Source organism: Vulpes vulpes, chromosome 15, assembly GCF_048418805.1.
Source record: "Vulpes vulpes isolate BD-2025 chromosome 15, VulVul3, whole genome shotgun sequence".
NCBI classification, from domain to species: domain Eukaryota; kingdom Metazoa; phylum Chordata; class Mammalia; order Carnivora; family Canidae; genus Vulpes; species Vulpes vulpes.
In genome coordinates, this window is record NC_132794.1 from 105,248,046 (window position 1) to 105,264,816 (window position 16,771).

At 43.4% G+C, this 16,771-nt stretch overlaps 1 protein-coding gene across 1 annotated transcript in view; it reads right to left on the reverse strand.

Moving 5' to 3' along the window:
• PDZD8 (PDZ domain containing 8) overlaps window positions 1–8,711 on the reverse strand; it is an 86,178-nt gene extending 77,467 nt beyond the window's left edge. The window contains exon 1 of the mRNA XM_025994144.2: window positions 7,658–8,711. Within this exon, the coding sequence (XP_025849929.2) occupies window positions 7,658–8,562 (905 nt within the window). The 5' untranslated portion in view covers window positions 8,563–8,711. The remainder of the gene's footprint in view (window positions 1–7,657) is intronic.
• Window positions 8,712–16,771: the final 8,060 nt, after the last annotated feature.

The window sequence follows — 16,771 nt, forward strand, 5'->3', positions numbered from 1 at the left end:
TACGACATGTGATTTTTAATGTCTATAATTGGACAGATATTACTTCCATTTCCATTTTACAGATACGGAAATTGAGACTAGGGAAGATAAGGCCTCTTGTTCAAGGACTCTCGTTTGAGAGAGTGCTGAAGTCAGGTACGTATTACCCTAAAGCTCTATCGACTGGAAAAGATAATTTAAGTACTTCTCTAGAGCCTCAAACCAACAGAATAAAATAATTCCAATAAGTAGTGACAGTCTCTACTTAGCACCTGCAGTTCTACTCAATCTGAAGATAAATAATTAACAACTATTCCTCCATTTTTCCTTGGTGGAAGAATAGTCAGTATGTGGTTTTACGTAAGTCTTAGCAATTTGGCAAGACACATTTTCAAACCAAACTTTTGTAAACCTTCTACTAAAAACTAGGTGGTTGTTTATGACTTTCTAGTGAAGTTATGATGTGCTCCAATGCCATGCCAAAAGTGTCGGCAGGTCCTATGACTCTAGAAAGGGAACAAAAGGATTTAATAGCACTTGTTTCCTGGTGACAGTGTTCTAAGAAAATGGAGAATGTGATAGGAAGGAATGTTAGGTCAATATTTAACTTCTAAACATGGTATTGAGTGGTAGAAACTCTAACTTTAAATTTCAGATATTCTTTTTTTTTTTTTAATTTCAGATATTCTTACTGAACAAGTGATTCAAAAAGCCTCACTCTGCTATCGGCAATCTTACTAAGAGGGAAAAGAAGAGAGAGGCTGGTTACACTGCCTTGGATACAGATTTTTGAAATACCTGAGCCATATAAGTCCTATATACCTTCTAAGGCGGCCAACAAAATTATTAAAGTGCTTAATAATTAACCACTTTAATTTTAGTTATACTTATGGCAACAAAGTTGTATCCCTCAGTCTTGCTTACTGCTCAACCTGGAGTCTAAGCATCCTAGACAGGTTTTGATGGGACCATAAATTTCATGAAAATTTGTTTATGCATTTTTCTGCAGAGAGCCAAAGTTCTCATTAGCTTTCCAAAATCAAAAAAGATGAAACCCTCAAAAAAAAAGGCTTAAAGATACCTTTCAACATGCATGTACATCTGCTCTGTTTTTGTAGGCATTTAAGCATAGTTTTTGTCTTGTTTTTTAGGGGTTTTTGTTTAAACGTTTAGAACAATTTTTTAAATAAAGAACCAGATAGTAAATATTTTAGAATCTGTGGGTGTATATGATCTGTCTCATATTCTTCTTCTTCAAGCAACTTTAAATGTAAAGTTTAAAAATGTAAAAACCATTTTTAACTCAAGGGCCAAACACCAGCTTGTTTTAGAGTAACAGCTGGTTTAGCCCTCTACAGAAATAACACAGCATGAGTTTTGGGAATCCAGACTCTTTTTTTGGGAAAGTCAGTAGCTCCCTCTAAGTCTGAAGTTTCCACATCTGTAAAAATGAGACATTAAACTCTCCCACACAGTAGTTTTAACTACTGAGGCAGCAAGTGTTTAGAACTTCCCACACAATGCCTGGCATATAGTTAGCAAACTGATTTTATTATCCTTGCCTTTGCCTCATATGATAGATTAGTAATATTTATAAATCAATATTAAGTGTTCGATCAGCAGGTATGCTACTCCTATACAATCTACTTTATAATGATCTGCTTCAGCTATTGCCAGGAACTAACTGGAGTTTTCCTGGACAGCTAGCATACATGCATGTTAGTCATGTTACAGTCTTCTTCCTCATAATTACTTCTTTCCATTTAATGTAGGAGTCAAATTTCTAGAGTGAAGATTTAATTTATCAATATATTATTTTCCATCTAACGTGTTATAAAGCCCAAATCACAATAATTCAAAAAATCTTAAGAAAATCCAACTTGCAAAAAGTAAAACCAGCATTAATGGCTGTATACTTCGTTGAACCAAGGACCTAAGGTCACAAAATATTATACCACACAAAGTCATCAGCAGAGATAATGATCTATCCTCTTCCTATTCCTCACAAAATGGAAGGTCTCAAATATATCCAAGATATCATTATAATGAGATTCAATTGTTCTGTTTTCTCCAGAAAGATGAACTACTCTTTCTCTCCCGAAGACTAATCATTTTTACCTTTTACTATACTCACCACAGCACTAGGTATGGTAGTCTTTAGGAAACTGTTACTGAAAATAAGTATTTAAAAAATGATTTTATTTATCTAAGACAATGATCTTTCAATTCTATTTCTATATTCACCTGAACAGCAGGAAAAGCGAAAGCACAACAAATAAAAAATTAGCTATTACTACATCATTACTCCAGAATAGCTACAATGATACAATAATGTCCTTATCCATACTCTCCCAAAGTATCGAAGATTCTATTTCCTACCATCCTTAGTAAGTAAAACTATGACTCCTACAAATACTAGGGAATTTCTCAAGCTACCGTAATTAGTATTATCCAGCCTGAGACACCTTTTAAAAGTTGTCCATATAAAGTATATGAAAGAGTAAGTGAATAAATACATGACACTTTACAAATCATTTTGTCAGCTTTCAGTAAATTTACTTTGAAAGTTTTTAAGGCATGATTACTCAAACCATCTTTATCAGGTGCCTGGGTGGTGCAGACAGTTAAGCATCCAACTCTTGGTTTTGACTCAGGTCATGATCTCAGGTTCACAAGACCAAGCCCTGCGTTAGGCTTGCACTCACTGCTGGGTCTGCTTGAGATTCTGTGCTCCCCCATCCCTCCCACCCGTGTACTCCCTCTTTAAATCTTTAAAAAAACATTTTTACCCTGAATAGTCAGTAAAATGAAAAAGCTGTAATTAACGGGAAGAGTAAATGTTTTTCTTCTCCTCTCAGAAGACAAAGAAAAAATAATTCAATTACAAACCACATTATAGAGTAAGAGGCTTTCCAGACCAAGTCTAATTTAGTTCTCTAAAATTTATGGTATACTTAGAGAAGATACAGGTAAATAAAAATATGCCAAAAAGCTCTACTTAAGTAAATGCTGCACAGTTCTTGCCTTTGGTGGAACAGTGGTCCTCCCTGATCTCTAGTCAGTAGGAATATGTGAAAAATTTTCCACAAATGTATATAGCAGAATTCTTTTCAGGAGTAAAAGTCAGAACAGTTATTACAAAAATAGTCCTATTCAGAAGCTACTTCATGTTATTTGTAGATCAGAGAAGTATATGCTTATAGTTAATGACCCACTTCACACTCAAGCAAAAACCCACCACACTCCAGTGAAAAGCAGCTACTATGTACTTACTATCATTGTACTGCAGAGAATGGAAAGTGTTTCAAGGGATTTTTTAAAAAATTCTGGTAGAATGATTTTTTTAATTCAACATTATGACATCTTTTACAAAATAAAATTGGTCAATGAAAGTCCCTTGAAAGATAATAATGTTTAAAGAAGGATAGTAATTATCACCCTTTACTATCCAGCTATTAACTCTCCCCATTTTCACTGATTAGCAACAGTATTACTCCTTGTTTAGGAAGGATCTCAAATTCATATGATGACAGGCCAGACAAGGACCATTAGCAAGTAGGGGGACTATAATCTATGCATAAGAACTTCCTGCAGCTGCTACCAGATCCATCTCTCCATCCTGTTATTGCTGTGAGAAAAGCAGGCCTGGTGCAACAAGATCTTCCAATGTTTCCTAAGAGAAGTCAGAAATCCAAATTATGCAAAATCTTCCATTTTTAAATATCGGCAATTAAAAAAAATACCGTGAGGCTGAATAAAAAGTACCTACAAACAGAATTTGGCCTTTCAGTATGTAACCACTGCTAAAATACAACAGTAATAGTCTAGGAAAAGAAGCCAGTAAGAATCTCAAGTATTTAACTTTCAAATTCTAAACTCCCCAGATTATTACTCAGACTTCACGTTGAAGATGGATTCTCCATGTAGTCAAAAATCTTAGTGGTAATCTTTCTCTCCTGAAGACTAATTTTGGGGTTAATTAAAAAAAATACTTGGCACTCTCCCCACCCCCAAATACTAGAACTTTAATTAACTATTTTATTCTTTTTTTAAGATTTTATTATTTGACAGAGAGAGAGAGAAAGAGATGGAGAACAAGCAGGGGAAGCTGTAGGCAGAGGGAGAGGGAAAAGCAGACTCCCCATTGAGCAGGAAACCTAATGCAGGGCTGGATCCCAGGGTCCTGGGATCATAACCTGAGCCTAAGGCAGACATTTAATGGACTGAGCTACTCATTAAAGGTGTCCCTTTAATTTACTGTTTTAAGGCATACATTTTAGGAAAAATATTCAAAACATTTGAGGGAGATGAACTTAGAATTAATATTAGTAAAACTAGAATATGTAAAAAACGTATACATATTATAACTCATTTTTTGAAAATATTATGTTTTATAAACTGTGTTAATTGGGTAAAATGAAGTGTTAATAAGGGCAATCCTTAGAAAGCAACCACGTGAACTTCAAATCTCTAGATTGAGAGACAGCAGGAACTGGCATTCCTGACAAGCCACCTTCACTTTAGCAACATGAAATGGAAAAACAAATAAAGGGTGGGAGAAGTGACAACAATGTTAATTGGCAAGGTATTTCTGTTATATAATAATTAAAGAGCCAAAGGATCCTAAGACTCAATACAATTTTCTTTACTGCTTTAGCTCTAAGTAGATTAGATGGCTAAAAAGGATAAACTAGCAGACCTTCTATTTGGAAACAAAATCTGCTGGATTAAAAAAGAAATACAATGTGGGGCAGCACCCAAAGACTTCACCTTTAAAGGACCCACTCTCAAAATTTTCAATTTAAGAAAAAAAAATCTTTAGTTAAACACTTTTCTCAGAGTTCTCAGTTGATTTTTATAACGATATCGCCATATATATGTCATATTGATAGCATACTTAAACAAAAAAAACAAAACTTTAAGAATAAGGTGACAGAGTTGAAGAAAAAAAGGCAGCTCTGGCTTTATCAGGGCTGGATTTCACTACATAACAGTTGTGTGGGGATCCCTGGGTGGCTCAGCGGTTTAGCGCCTGCCTTTGGACCAGGGCGCGATCCTGGAGTCCCACATCGGGCTCCTGGCATGGAGCCTGCTTCTCCCTCCTCCTGTGTCTCTGCCTCTCTCTCTCTCTCTCTCTCTCTCTCTCTCTATCATAAATAAATAAATAAATCTTAAAAAAAAAAAAAACAGTTGTGTGACATTAAGCAAGTTTTTTAACTACTACTCCCTCATCTATATAAAAGGGTAAACACTAGGTACTCTAATTCTCACCATGAGAATCGTGATACATCTTAAATATATTTTACTTCATTCTTTTCACTGAAATCTGAATCCGCTCAACAACATCAGTAGTTTAAAATATTCTGGCATGAGAGCTACATAGACAAGAGAACTCAACACTTCTGGAGCTGCCTGTTTCATCCTCACATTTCTATTATTTCTTTTACAAAACTACAATCAGCTGCCTACTTACTTCAACTCTCCATCAATCACGTTCTAGCTAAATCATATTAAGTACTGCTAATTCAGTTCTCATTAAACTTTAAGATCTACAATGTTTGAGGCTGTTCAGTATTGAAGCACCAACCCTCAAACAATGATAAGCACATAGCCCATGTACAACAAACATTTGCAGACTGAGTGATAAGTTCTGTTAGTATTTACTGATTGACCACTGAAATGCCTTCTAATATAAAGAGTACAAATAAAAATGTGTACATTTCTGGAGGCGATCACTTAATGTGTAAAGTTTAAAATTTGAATTATCATACATAATCAAACACGTGCTTTGTTTAAAAAAATCCCTTTGGATATAGTGGATGAGAGCAATTTTGCTGTACTTTAAACAGTGATGCTATTCAATGATACGGATGATAAAGGTCCTTCAAAGCAATAAAAGCTACTAATGCCGCCATTACTGCTATTCATAATTTCCTTCAGATTCAACTGAATTCCAAGTCTACATTAAAAAACAAAAAACTGTCAAAATGATATCCAACCTCATTGCCACTAGCTATTCTGCAAGCAACCCCCAGATAATAACTTAGTCAAATTTTATTATCTGAAAGTTACTCCGAAAACATAAGAATCGAAGTTGAGATAGAATACCAAAATCTGTAACTTTTTCTCATTATTTTCTTAGCAACACACTGCTATAAATAAACATGTCATTGGTTAAACACTAGAATTTAGTCACTTTCATTCCAAAACTTAAAGAGTAGATTTCATAAAGTATGTTCTACTTCACAGAATAGGAAATCAAACACAGTGAACAACAAACGGTTCACCACCCTCTGCAAATCTATGGAAACATACCCATTATGAAGTAAATTTCTCCTGCCACCCAACAGTTTGAAGCTGTCACTCTATGCTATTCCCTTAAATAAAACATAATTAGTAAGGCATATCTGCCACCTACACAAGTCAATAATCCAACAACACCCAAACAAAATATCTCTGGATTACCTGGATTACTGGTTCGCTGGACACTTTGGTAGAAAATTAGTGATCTAGAAATATGCAACTCAAAGGCACTGGTAAGGCAAATACCAGACTGACACCGTTTTACAAGGAAGGACAAAATCCAAGAGTCAAACATTTTAATGAACAGAAATTTAGAGGACAGAAAGTGACATTAAACAAATCAGCTAATTATAGCCATGTGTGACCCTTTCCACTCCAACAAGTCAGGCCTAAGTAGATGAAGCCCCCCATCCCTACAAAACTTCCTTTCGCCTTCCATTTCTTCTATGGCATTAGAAAACAAAAAAACCCTCGTCCATTAATCAAAAAAAAAAAAAAAAAAAAAGTATACTACACAAAATTAAGCCACCACATACAGGAGAGCTTTGAAAGGTTAAAATCACTCCCTATCATTAAAATCCCATCTGCAGGATGATCTCAGGTACTGCGTGAGAAACTTAGAGCCACAGTTGACACAGGAGGAGCAAAGTCTAGGTCTGGGCTACAGAACCTACCCCAAAGGAAGACATGACCTTAACACAAAATCTACAGAGAACTACAGTATGTAGAGGCTCCCAACGGGCTTCCAATGTGCCGTGGGAGTGTATTTATTCCTCTACAACACATATTACACTTCTGCCCTTAAAGTTGCCAAAGCGCCATTGCAAAAGTGGCCGGCAGTTGCAAAACAGACCAGCCTCGGGCTGTCGGCACGCTTCTTTCTCATGCCTTGTGCTTCCTGTCCAGGAACAATTTCCCAACGTGGTCAAGGTGATGCTGCAAAACTGCCCTCCATGCAGCAAGCGCGTAGGGGAACAGTTGCTCACCGTTCCCCGAAGCCTACACCTGGGGGATCAGGGAGGGTGACCGACTGCCCTGTCATTTTCAACATGCTGCTCCTAGCCACGATGGCAGCACCTTGCGTGCCCACCAACCCGCGAGGAGGCTTCTGGCTCACGCCGATGCCCTCTGGAAGCAGAGACGTGTGTGCACTTCCTGCCTTCCTCCAGGGTGCTGTCCAGCCAAGGGTTGGGGAGGGAGAAGCAGGGGCTGGAAAAGCAGGGGCTGGGAAGGAGCCTCTGCCCTTCCCATTCCACGCAGGCAGCAGCGTCCCGCCCAGGCCCGGATTCCCCGCAGCTTAGGCCCCCGCGCCTGCGGGGGGGATCTTCCCCACACTCCCCCCCCCCACACACACCCCCACCTCCCTCCCTCTCACCTGATCTTGTAACTCGGGAGAGTGTGCTTGCGCTTGATGATTTTCTTGAGCTGGTTGACGATGATGGAGGTGAGCTGGGGCATAGGCCGCCCTTCGAACTGGGAGCGCACCTCGAAGTCGATCAGCGGGTCCTCCACGAAGGAGAAGAACCAGTGGGTGAAGGGCACGCGAGTGAAGACGAAGCGCAGCCTGCCCACCACCCGGGACAGCTTGACGAACAGGTAGGCGGACTTGCCGAAGACCAAGTCCACGTCGATGGCCAGGTGGAAGCCCCCGCTGTACTCCACCTCCGCCTCGAAGGCCAGCTCCTCGGGGGAGGTGGCGGGCAGCGTCTCCCCCTCGGGGCCGTCCGACTCCCCGCCGGCCGAGGGCGCCACGGGCCGGAGGAGCCGTATGGTCTTGATGAAGGGCACGGTCTCGCCCAGGAACACGTCCCGCAGGCTCAGCCCCTCCAGCAGGCGCCCGGCCGTCTTGGTCTGCAGCAGCTCCTCGAACTCCACCTTGATCTTCTTGGTGACCCAGCGGCGGGCCAGCGCGGTGTCCCGCAGCTCCCGGAACAGGAACAGGATGGTGGCGTTGAGGAAGTAGCAGGTCTCCCGCGTCGGCGGGGCGGGGGTCTCGGGGCCCGGGGCCGGGGCTGGGGCCGGGGCCGGGGCCGCGCCGCCGTCGGGGGCCCCGCCGGAGGGCTCCTCAGCCCCGCCGCCGCCGCCGCCGCCGCCGCCATAAAGGTACTCCCTCAGGGCCAGGCCCGGCACCGGCTTGATGTAGCGGAAGCCGTCGCCCGCGCGGGCCGCCTCGTCCGGCGGCGGCTCGGGCTGCCTGCGGTACAGCAGCAGGAACTGGGTGAGGAGCGTGAGGAAGGAGCCCAGCACGGCCGACGCCAGAATCATGAGCAGCAGCCCCATCCCGGCGCCGCCTCCGCCCGGGCCGCCCGCGCCGCGGCTCCCGCGCCCACAGCGCCGCGCTCTTCACGTCGCCGCCCCCGCTGCCTCCATCTTGAGGACATCGGGCGGCGGGGTCGGGGCGAGCGGCTCCCTGGGCCTCGTCCGGCGGCTCCGGCAGGCGCGGTGCGGCGGCGCCCGAGCCTGCGGCGGCCCGCGCGGCTCCTCAGACGCTCCCGGAGGCGGCTGCTGTGGCGGCGGCGGCCGCGGCGGCGGCGGCGGCGCGGAGGGGGCGGGGCGGCACTCCCTCCGGCCCGCGGTCATTGGACGAGCGGCGTGTGACGTCAGGGGCGTGCTCGCTCCCGACGGCGTCGCCTGGCAGCCGGCGCCCGGGCGCGCGCACGCGGGTCCCTCTTCACCTCCCGGGCGCCCTTCCAGCCCCGCCCCCCTCGCCAACATTCCATTCCCGCGTGGTCCACGTGGCTGTCACTTCTGGAGCCGCGGGCGCGATCCGGGGAGATAACTGGGGCCACCGGTGCGGCGTAAGCAGGCCGGGCGGAGGTGGCGTGGCGCGTTCTTGATCCCGGTCCTCCCGTTACCCTCTGATGCGCCCAGCCCCTCCTCCCCCTTTGGCCGCGGTCCCTGCCTGTTACCTCTGCTGCAGTGTGCTGCTTCCACTTGCGCCCCTGACACCCCGGCTGGCGCGGCTTTCCCTGCGGGGGCAGCGCCGCAGAGGATCCGAGCTGGCCGTTCCGAGACTTCCCAAGCCCGGGAACAAGACAGGGCTGAACTGCCTCAGTCACCGCCGTCGCTGACCGTCAATCCAACCAGCAGACGCTCTGCGTCTGCGAAGGGTGGGCCTGGAAAGGAGGGACGGAGAGAAACGCGGAAGATGCAAACGAACTTTACCACCAAGGTGAAGATTCGGGATTTAAATGAGAAGGACGTAGAAGAGCCAGGATGAGCCGGGATGATGGTGATGGTGATGGTGATGGTGATGGTGATGGTGATGATGAATTTGCAAGAGGATCAGATGATGAAGAGTGGCTCACTGTCAAGCTCTTGTCGTGTGTTAAGCTCCGTGTGTGTTACCACATTTAGCCCACGGAAGAAGTTATTGTTAGCTCCCACCCATTTCACAGGTGTAAACGCTGGCGCAGAGAGGCAAAGGAACTTGGCCTAGGGTCACGCAGGGAGGCTGGTTTGGCTAAAACTAACTCTGGAGCCCTTGGTCACTGATCTGTACCATGATAACCAAATTGCTAGGGTTGGAACCGGGTTTACGGGTTCCCTCCCTGCTGCACAGAAAGGGGGAGTTGGGGAGGAGGGTCAGGAAGGACTTGGAATTTTGCACAGGGTAGCACCTTGACCGAAGCCCTAGAGTTTTAAGGAAGCCAGGTTGCCCAGAACAGTGTTACTCATCATGTCCTCTGGCTACTTGGTTGTTACATCATAAATGCTTATGTGGCTCCTGCAACATTGACACCACACCAGTTCTACCCCTAGTCCTACAGGGGTCAGATATTCCATACTCTAAAGTCAGGACAGCTCTGGATGGCTCTAGGGGTCAGGGCATGGCCCCTCTCTCTAGCCCTGGAAGATCTTCAAGCTAGTGATTGTCTCGAATCTGGGTGATGCTAAAACAAAAAACCAGAGTTCCGCTTCATTTCGACCCAGCTGGAGCAAGTACAGAGCTTTGGAACCAGGCCTGTCTTAACTTACTCAAGTCCAGGTGTGAGACCAGAATGGCTCCCGTAAGGTAGGTGCTTGCTGAGGAGCCAGACTTAAACCCCATATTCCACATATATGGAAGCCCAAAGTCCTGTCAGGATTTCTGAGAACTCTGGCAACTTCTTTTCTCGTGGTCACCTTGAGCTCCTGGCCTCTGCTTCAGGACTGCTGTCTCAGACCTACATAGTTTCAATCCAAATGGGAAGTGTAGGCTCTTCCTCAATTTCAGCCGAAAACCTGATCCTTAACTCATGCGCCACTGTAAGAAATGTCCGAGAAGCTGGAAGTGGGGATGGACGAAAGTAGTGGTTCTTATCTATTACTGAGATCCAAAATCCTCAAAGTGTACATTGACCCGTCCAGCATCTTAAAGTATTCCTTAGCCACCTCCACAAGGAAAGTTGGTGATCTTCCTGGGAGTGAGTCCACAGTGTGGCACTCCATCTCACAGGCTCCTCTCTCCTCTCCTTTCCTCCTTTGTCCTGTCTCACTCCTCAGATTGCCTCTGGGAATCCTGAATCTTCTCAATCCGTTATACAGATTTACTCCCTTCCCCCAGCAAAACTTGTCACTCCAAATCCATGAAGGAGCTCAGCACACCTTTTGGGAAGATTAGAAAAAAAAATTTCCCTGGTGTTAAAAATGGCTGACATTTATTATACACATATGATTTTAGTAATTATAATATTATTGTAAATAACAGTATTTATAGAGAATTGACTATATTCCAGGCACAGTGTTAAACATCTTATGTGCCTTATTCCCTTTAAAACTATCAAAATGTCTGGGATGCCTAGGTGACTCAGTTGTTAAGCATCCAGTTCTTGATTTCTGCTCAGGTCATATCTCAGCATCCTGAGATCAGGGGTCTCTGGACTGGGTGTGGAGCCTGCTTAAGCATCTCTCTCTCCCTCTGTCTCTGACCCTCCCCCCACTGTGTATGCTCACTCTCATGCTCTTTCTTAAAAAAAAAAAAAATCAAAATGCTTATAAGTGTTGGCCCCATTCAGGCCTCAGGTAATGAGTCCAGCCCCTGACTGGCTGACCTCATCACAACCCACCTGGCCAACCCATTCCATATTGCTACTTGCAAACATTCACCAACTTGGGACCTTTGTTTCTTTTGCCTTTTACTATGTCATTCAGCCAACCCAAGTTTTCTTAAACTCTGCACTATTGCCATTTGGAGCGAGACAGTTCTCTGTTATAGGGGCTGTCCTGTGCCTTGCAGGAGGTGATGTTATGTTTATAGAAGCTTATTATTCTTCCATTCCCTGGAAGAATATAAATTCAGCGACCTTTTTTTTAAAAAAAAAAAAATCAATCCTAGTTCATAGAAACTCAAAAGTCTAAAAACCTTTGGCCCCAGCTCTGAAAATCTATGATTCTAAGTAGGTTTTCGAAGGAAGAAGTTGCATTTAGCCTGCCTGCTGACTTTTTAATGAGTTTTAAATGACATCATTGAAATTAAGCTGCCCCAACACCCTTCATGGGAAGTATCTATTTCATGGGTAAAGGCGGTTGAATAATGCAAGATGGGATGCTTATAAAGACTAGCATCCTCACCAACTAGAGACAGGCATGGACCACTTTTGCTGTTAAAGTCTAAATCGTTTCTCCCGACCACTACCTAGGACGAGAAAGCCAAACATGTGAATATAGAGAGTTTGTGAGTAGCATGAAAACCAATTTGATAAAAATGATATAAAATGACACAAATATCACAAAATATGGGGCAAAGCCCAGAGAAATTTAGAATGATAACAAATCTAACAAATGATACATCGCACCATTTTGTGAACCGTGAGAATTCAAATTCAATGAGTATTTTTCAGCATCCAGTGTGTGCCAGGCTCGGGGATGTGGAATGAATAGGACACAGTCCCTGCCCTCCAGGGCTGCCAAGGTGTGGCAGACACACACCTACATAACTGATGTTAAGAGATAGCACCCAGTGTACTGTTAGAACAGAGTCTTGCTGGTTCAGGGATAGGGACAGTACATGGCAAGGAACACAAACTGCTTCAAGCTCACTTAACTGAAGTTGGATTCATGTTAAAGATACTGGGGTCTTTCCAGGAACTCAGCTGCAAGATATTCAGCTGGGGCTCTCAGAAACTTAGCACTGAGAGGGCTGTTGCTCTCGCTTGTTTCCTCTGGCCCCATCCTGACCTAGTATCTTGTTGCTACACCTTTTTGCCAGTCTGTGCCATTTTTTCTGCCTAAGGTTCCTACTGCCTCATGGCCTCAGCAAATAGACAGCTTTAGAAGGCACCAGCTCTGCACCAAAATCTAGAGGGTCCTGTGTTCTTGGTGCCTAATGGGGCCTGCTATTTCAATTTCAAGTGCTGGGAGAGAAACCCAGGGTGGGCTCTACTAATCCAATCATTTATGCTCAAGGAACTTGTCTCTTCTGGTTGCTGGTGTATGGAGCAACTTTGCCAAGGATGGGGAGAGGGTTGAGAAAGAGCGTAAGTGGGCAATTCTAGTCCCATAGTGGACAAAGAGTTAATTCTGGCTGAGGAAGTTGAGGAAATTCTTGGGGTGAATGGAATTTCTGTTGGCCTTCGATGACTAGAAGGGCATTTTAATCAGAAGGAGGCCAAAGTCCAGAAGTTGGAAATCCAGCAGTTTAGAGAAATTGTGACCAGGATGAATGGAGGGTGGTATATTTATACCAATTTATACCAATAAATAACTTTGGTGTAGGGAGGAAGGAGGAGAGATGGAGGTAAGATTAGGTAAAGTGGGCTTGAGCTGAATTAGGGAGAGTTTGTCAAGGCAAGTTTAGATTCTGTTTTATAGTCTTTGTAAAGTCTCCAGAGATTTTCATGCCAAGGCCATGGTCTTATCTCTTTTCCTTCCATTATCTCTACCTGCAAAACTTCACCCAATTCAACTATTTACTTCCTCCCCTCTGCATCTATACATTCATGCTCTTCGTTCTCATTTGGACCCTCAAAGCAACCAGGCATTTTTCTCCATCACCCTAGCCAGTATCTACTTGATGCCAATATTCATTTTCAGTTGGCTCAGAACTCAGGTAAAGAAGAAGAGTGGGGCAGCTCAGGTGGCTCAGCGGTTTAGTGCTGCCTTTGGCCTAGGGTGTGGTCTTGGAGACCCCGGGATCCAATCTCATGTTGGGCTTGCTACATGGAGCCTGCTTTCTCCCTCTGCCTGCGTCTGTACCTCTTCTCTCTCTCTGTGTTTCTCATGAATAAATAAATAAAATCTTTAAAAAAGAAGAAGAAGAAGAAGAAGAAGAAGAAGAAGAAGAAGAATGTTGTTGATTGATCTCTAAAAATCTCTACATTATTTTGGACCCCAAGTGATTCAACAATACTGAAATTAATCCTTCTTGTGCTTCCCTTTCTCTGTTTTTGTCGTTTTGGGTTTGATTTTTAAGGCTTCTCCTCCTCCACTAGCCCATACAATTTTGAATGATTCCACTATTCTTGACCTGGCCTTCTTTTTTTTCCTCCAGATCTTTTACCTGGATAATGACTGATTCTGGAGGTTTCAACTCACACCTCTCCAGCTACATTTCTGACTATTCTGAAGACATCTTCAACTCAATCTGACCTACACTGAACGTCTCCCTTTTGACAGACCCTGTTGGTTGCCTGCCTCTGGGCTATTCTCCCGTTCTTTCTCAATAAGAGAACTCTCATTTTATCACAAATGGCAATGCACCTAGATAAAAGATTCATATTCCCCAGTCTCCTTTATCCTTATATCCTCGTGACTGGCTTCTGATCTGTGTGAAGAATTGTGTAGAACCTTCTGGAAGTGTCTCAAAGGGAATTGACCCAGCTGTAAGCCATACCATTTTGCTCTCCTCTTTTGGTCCTTCTTCCAGCTGTCTGAAATAAAATCAGGATTTTTAGAGCTCCAGTAGTTATTTTGGACTTTGAGGTAAGTTTGATGATGGAAGCCATATGCTCAAGATGGCAAAGCAGACAGACACCTGGATCCTTGATGACTTGTTAGAGCTACTGTAGTGGCCCTGGATTTTCTGTTACATTCAGTCAAATTACATTCAATAATCTAATTGTTTCACCTTACAACCAGCCTTTTCAAGCTGGCTCATCCTCTGTGTTTCCTACCAGTCATCCACCTGTCCAAACTTTGCTTGCCCTTCTTACTCCCCCACATTCTTTATACTCCTCAGTATATCTCAAATGTGTCTCCACTTCTGTCTCCCTATCACTAGAGCCTATTTCAGGGCCTCTTCATCTCACTTGCAACGACTTGACTTCTTCAATTACATCCTACCTAATCACTCTGCCCATTGTGTCTCCTATAACCATTCTACACATTGTTGCTAGAGTAATCTTTTCCAGGACAAATCCGATCCTGTCATTTGCTGCTAAAATTTCTCCAATGGCTCTCCACAGCCATATTAATAATTATATATCTCAAACATCAGGAACATTATAACTGGGAAGCATTGTGCTAAGTACTTGAGAAGCATTTACATTCTCTCAATTGCCCTTTGGGGTAGGTACTATCATCTCCAATTTATGGGTGAGAAAACAGATGCTTAATGCAGATAATGTACCAAGGATTACTAGGTTAATAAGTAGAGGAGCAGAGATTTGGACAAGCTGTTTAACCCACAGCCTTTCATTTTAGGGCAGCATCCCTTTAGGATGCCATCCAGACTCATTAGCAAGGCAAACAATGGCTTTTGTGATATGGCCTTTGCTTACACTTCAGCTTCTTTTTTTCACTACTTCAGAAGTGATTTTGAAGATGTTATCGACAAATTTGGTTCTATTAAAGCCAGGAAAGTAAGATTATAATAAACTCTATTTGGGGCACAAATTATTTAGACCTAATATGAACTTCAATGTACCTACCTTTCAAACTTTTGATATATTTTCAACTAGTTTAATGTTCTGGAATAAATTAGCCACTAAAAATATGTGAAAATGGGAGCAACTGGGTGGCTCAGTTGGTTAAGCGTCTGACTCTTGATCTCAGCTCAGGTCTTGATCTCATGGTTGTGACTTCAAGCCCAGCGTTGGGCTCCATGCTGGGCATAGAACCTACTTAAAAAACAAAAGACATAAAAATGTATATATAGGGATTCACATTTTTCCTTTCGTCCTAAGCTCCAATATTTCTTGGCATGGCACTATCAGAAGCTGTCTTTATTTAAAATCTTGATATTTTGCTAATCATAGATTTCATATTAATTTTAACTTTTAGATGTTGTATTAAATGTTATTTATCTTGATGACTGGGCTTTTGACACCCCCTTAAATTTTGTGCTCAAGGCAAGTGCCTCACTCAGGTCATCCTAATCCTGGCTCTGCTCATTAACCATATGGAATCCCATTTACAGGCTCCTGAATGCACAATGATCTTAATTCCCTTAGTTTTGTCATTCTTGCCTAGCACATAGTAGGTACTCAGTAAATATTTATGGATAGGTGAATTAATGCTTTTCCTTCACGTCCTTTGATCTGCCTGCGCTTTGCTTGAATAACTTGGGCTCTTTTTAGACTGAACTAGAGTATTACCTCTACCAGGAAGCTTTCTCTTACTGTCCATGCCCCTTTCCCTCCTGACCTCCTTTAAATCTGGTTAGGAGCTTCTCCACGGCCCTCAGTGCACTTGGAGGTCAGCATGGAAATAGCATTTCTTACCATGTTGTGAGTTACTTGCTTGGAATCAAAGGCCACTAGTGAGCTTTTGAGAGTAAAGACCATGGCTTTTTTTTTGTCTCTGTATCCTCAGTCCCCAAAGCACCTATGAGAGAACATGCTCATAGGTGAGGGCAGGAGGAATAGAAGAATGGTTGAATGAATGCAATCCTTTTTAAGACATTACTGGTAACAGACTGCAAGGGGGTTTATATTGAAAGAGTGCAAGACTTATGAGGAACTTTTGCCTGAATCCAGGTAAGAGTTGAACAGGGACTAAACTAAGGCCATCACAATACATTGGATTTAAGAGACATTTTTAGATGAAGAGTCAATGCAATTTGGTTGGAAATTAAGTGAATGGGGAAGTACTCAAAAGCAAATGACGTTTTACAGTTGAGTAAGGAGATGTGGATTCCGGGAATGGACAGGTAATGTAGGAGGAGTAAACTGGAGGTCTGTCACTCCTCTAGGACATTGGCCCAGAGAATGGAGAGATTGCCTATTATTAGATTCTTATTAGATAGATGAGGACTTCATCAGCATTTATACCCTACTAAATTGTTCTCTAACCCATTCCACTTCTATCACCTGACACTTCTCCAGTCTGGGCCGCTGTCATCTCTCACCTAAATTCCTGCCACTGCCTCCTAATTGGTCTACCCACCTTCAACTTTACTCATCTTACTTCATTTACCACTGCAGCCAAGCCAAATTAAGCTACTCCCTGCTTAAAATCTTTCAACAGCTCCCCATGGGCTTCTGGATGAAGTGCTAATTCCTGAGTGCAATCCCACAAGCCTGTCTCAATCTAGCCTTTGCCTTGAGATTCCACACCATCCCTAACACTC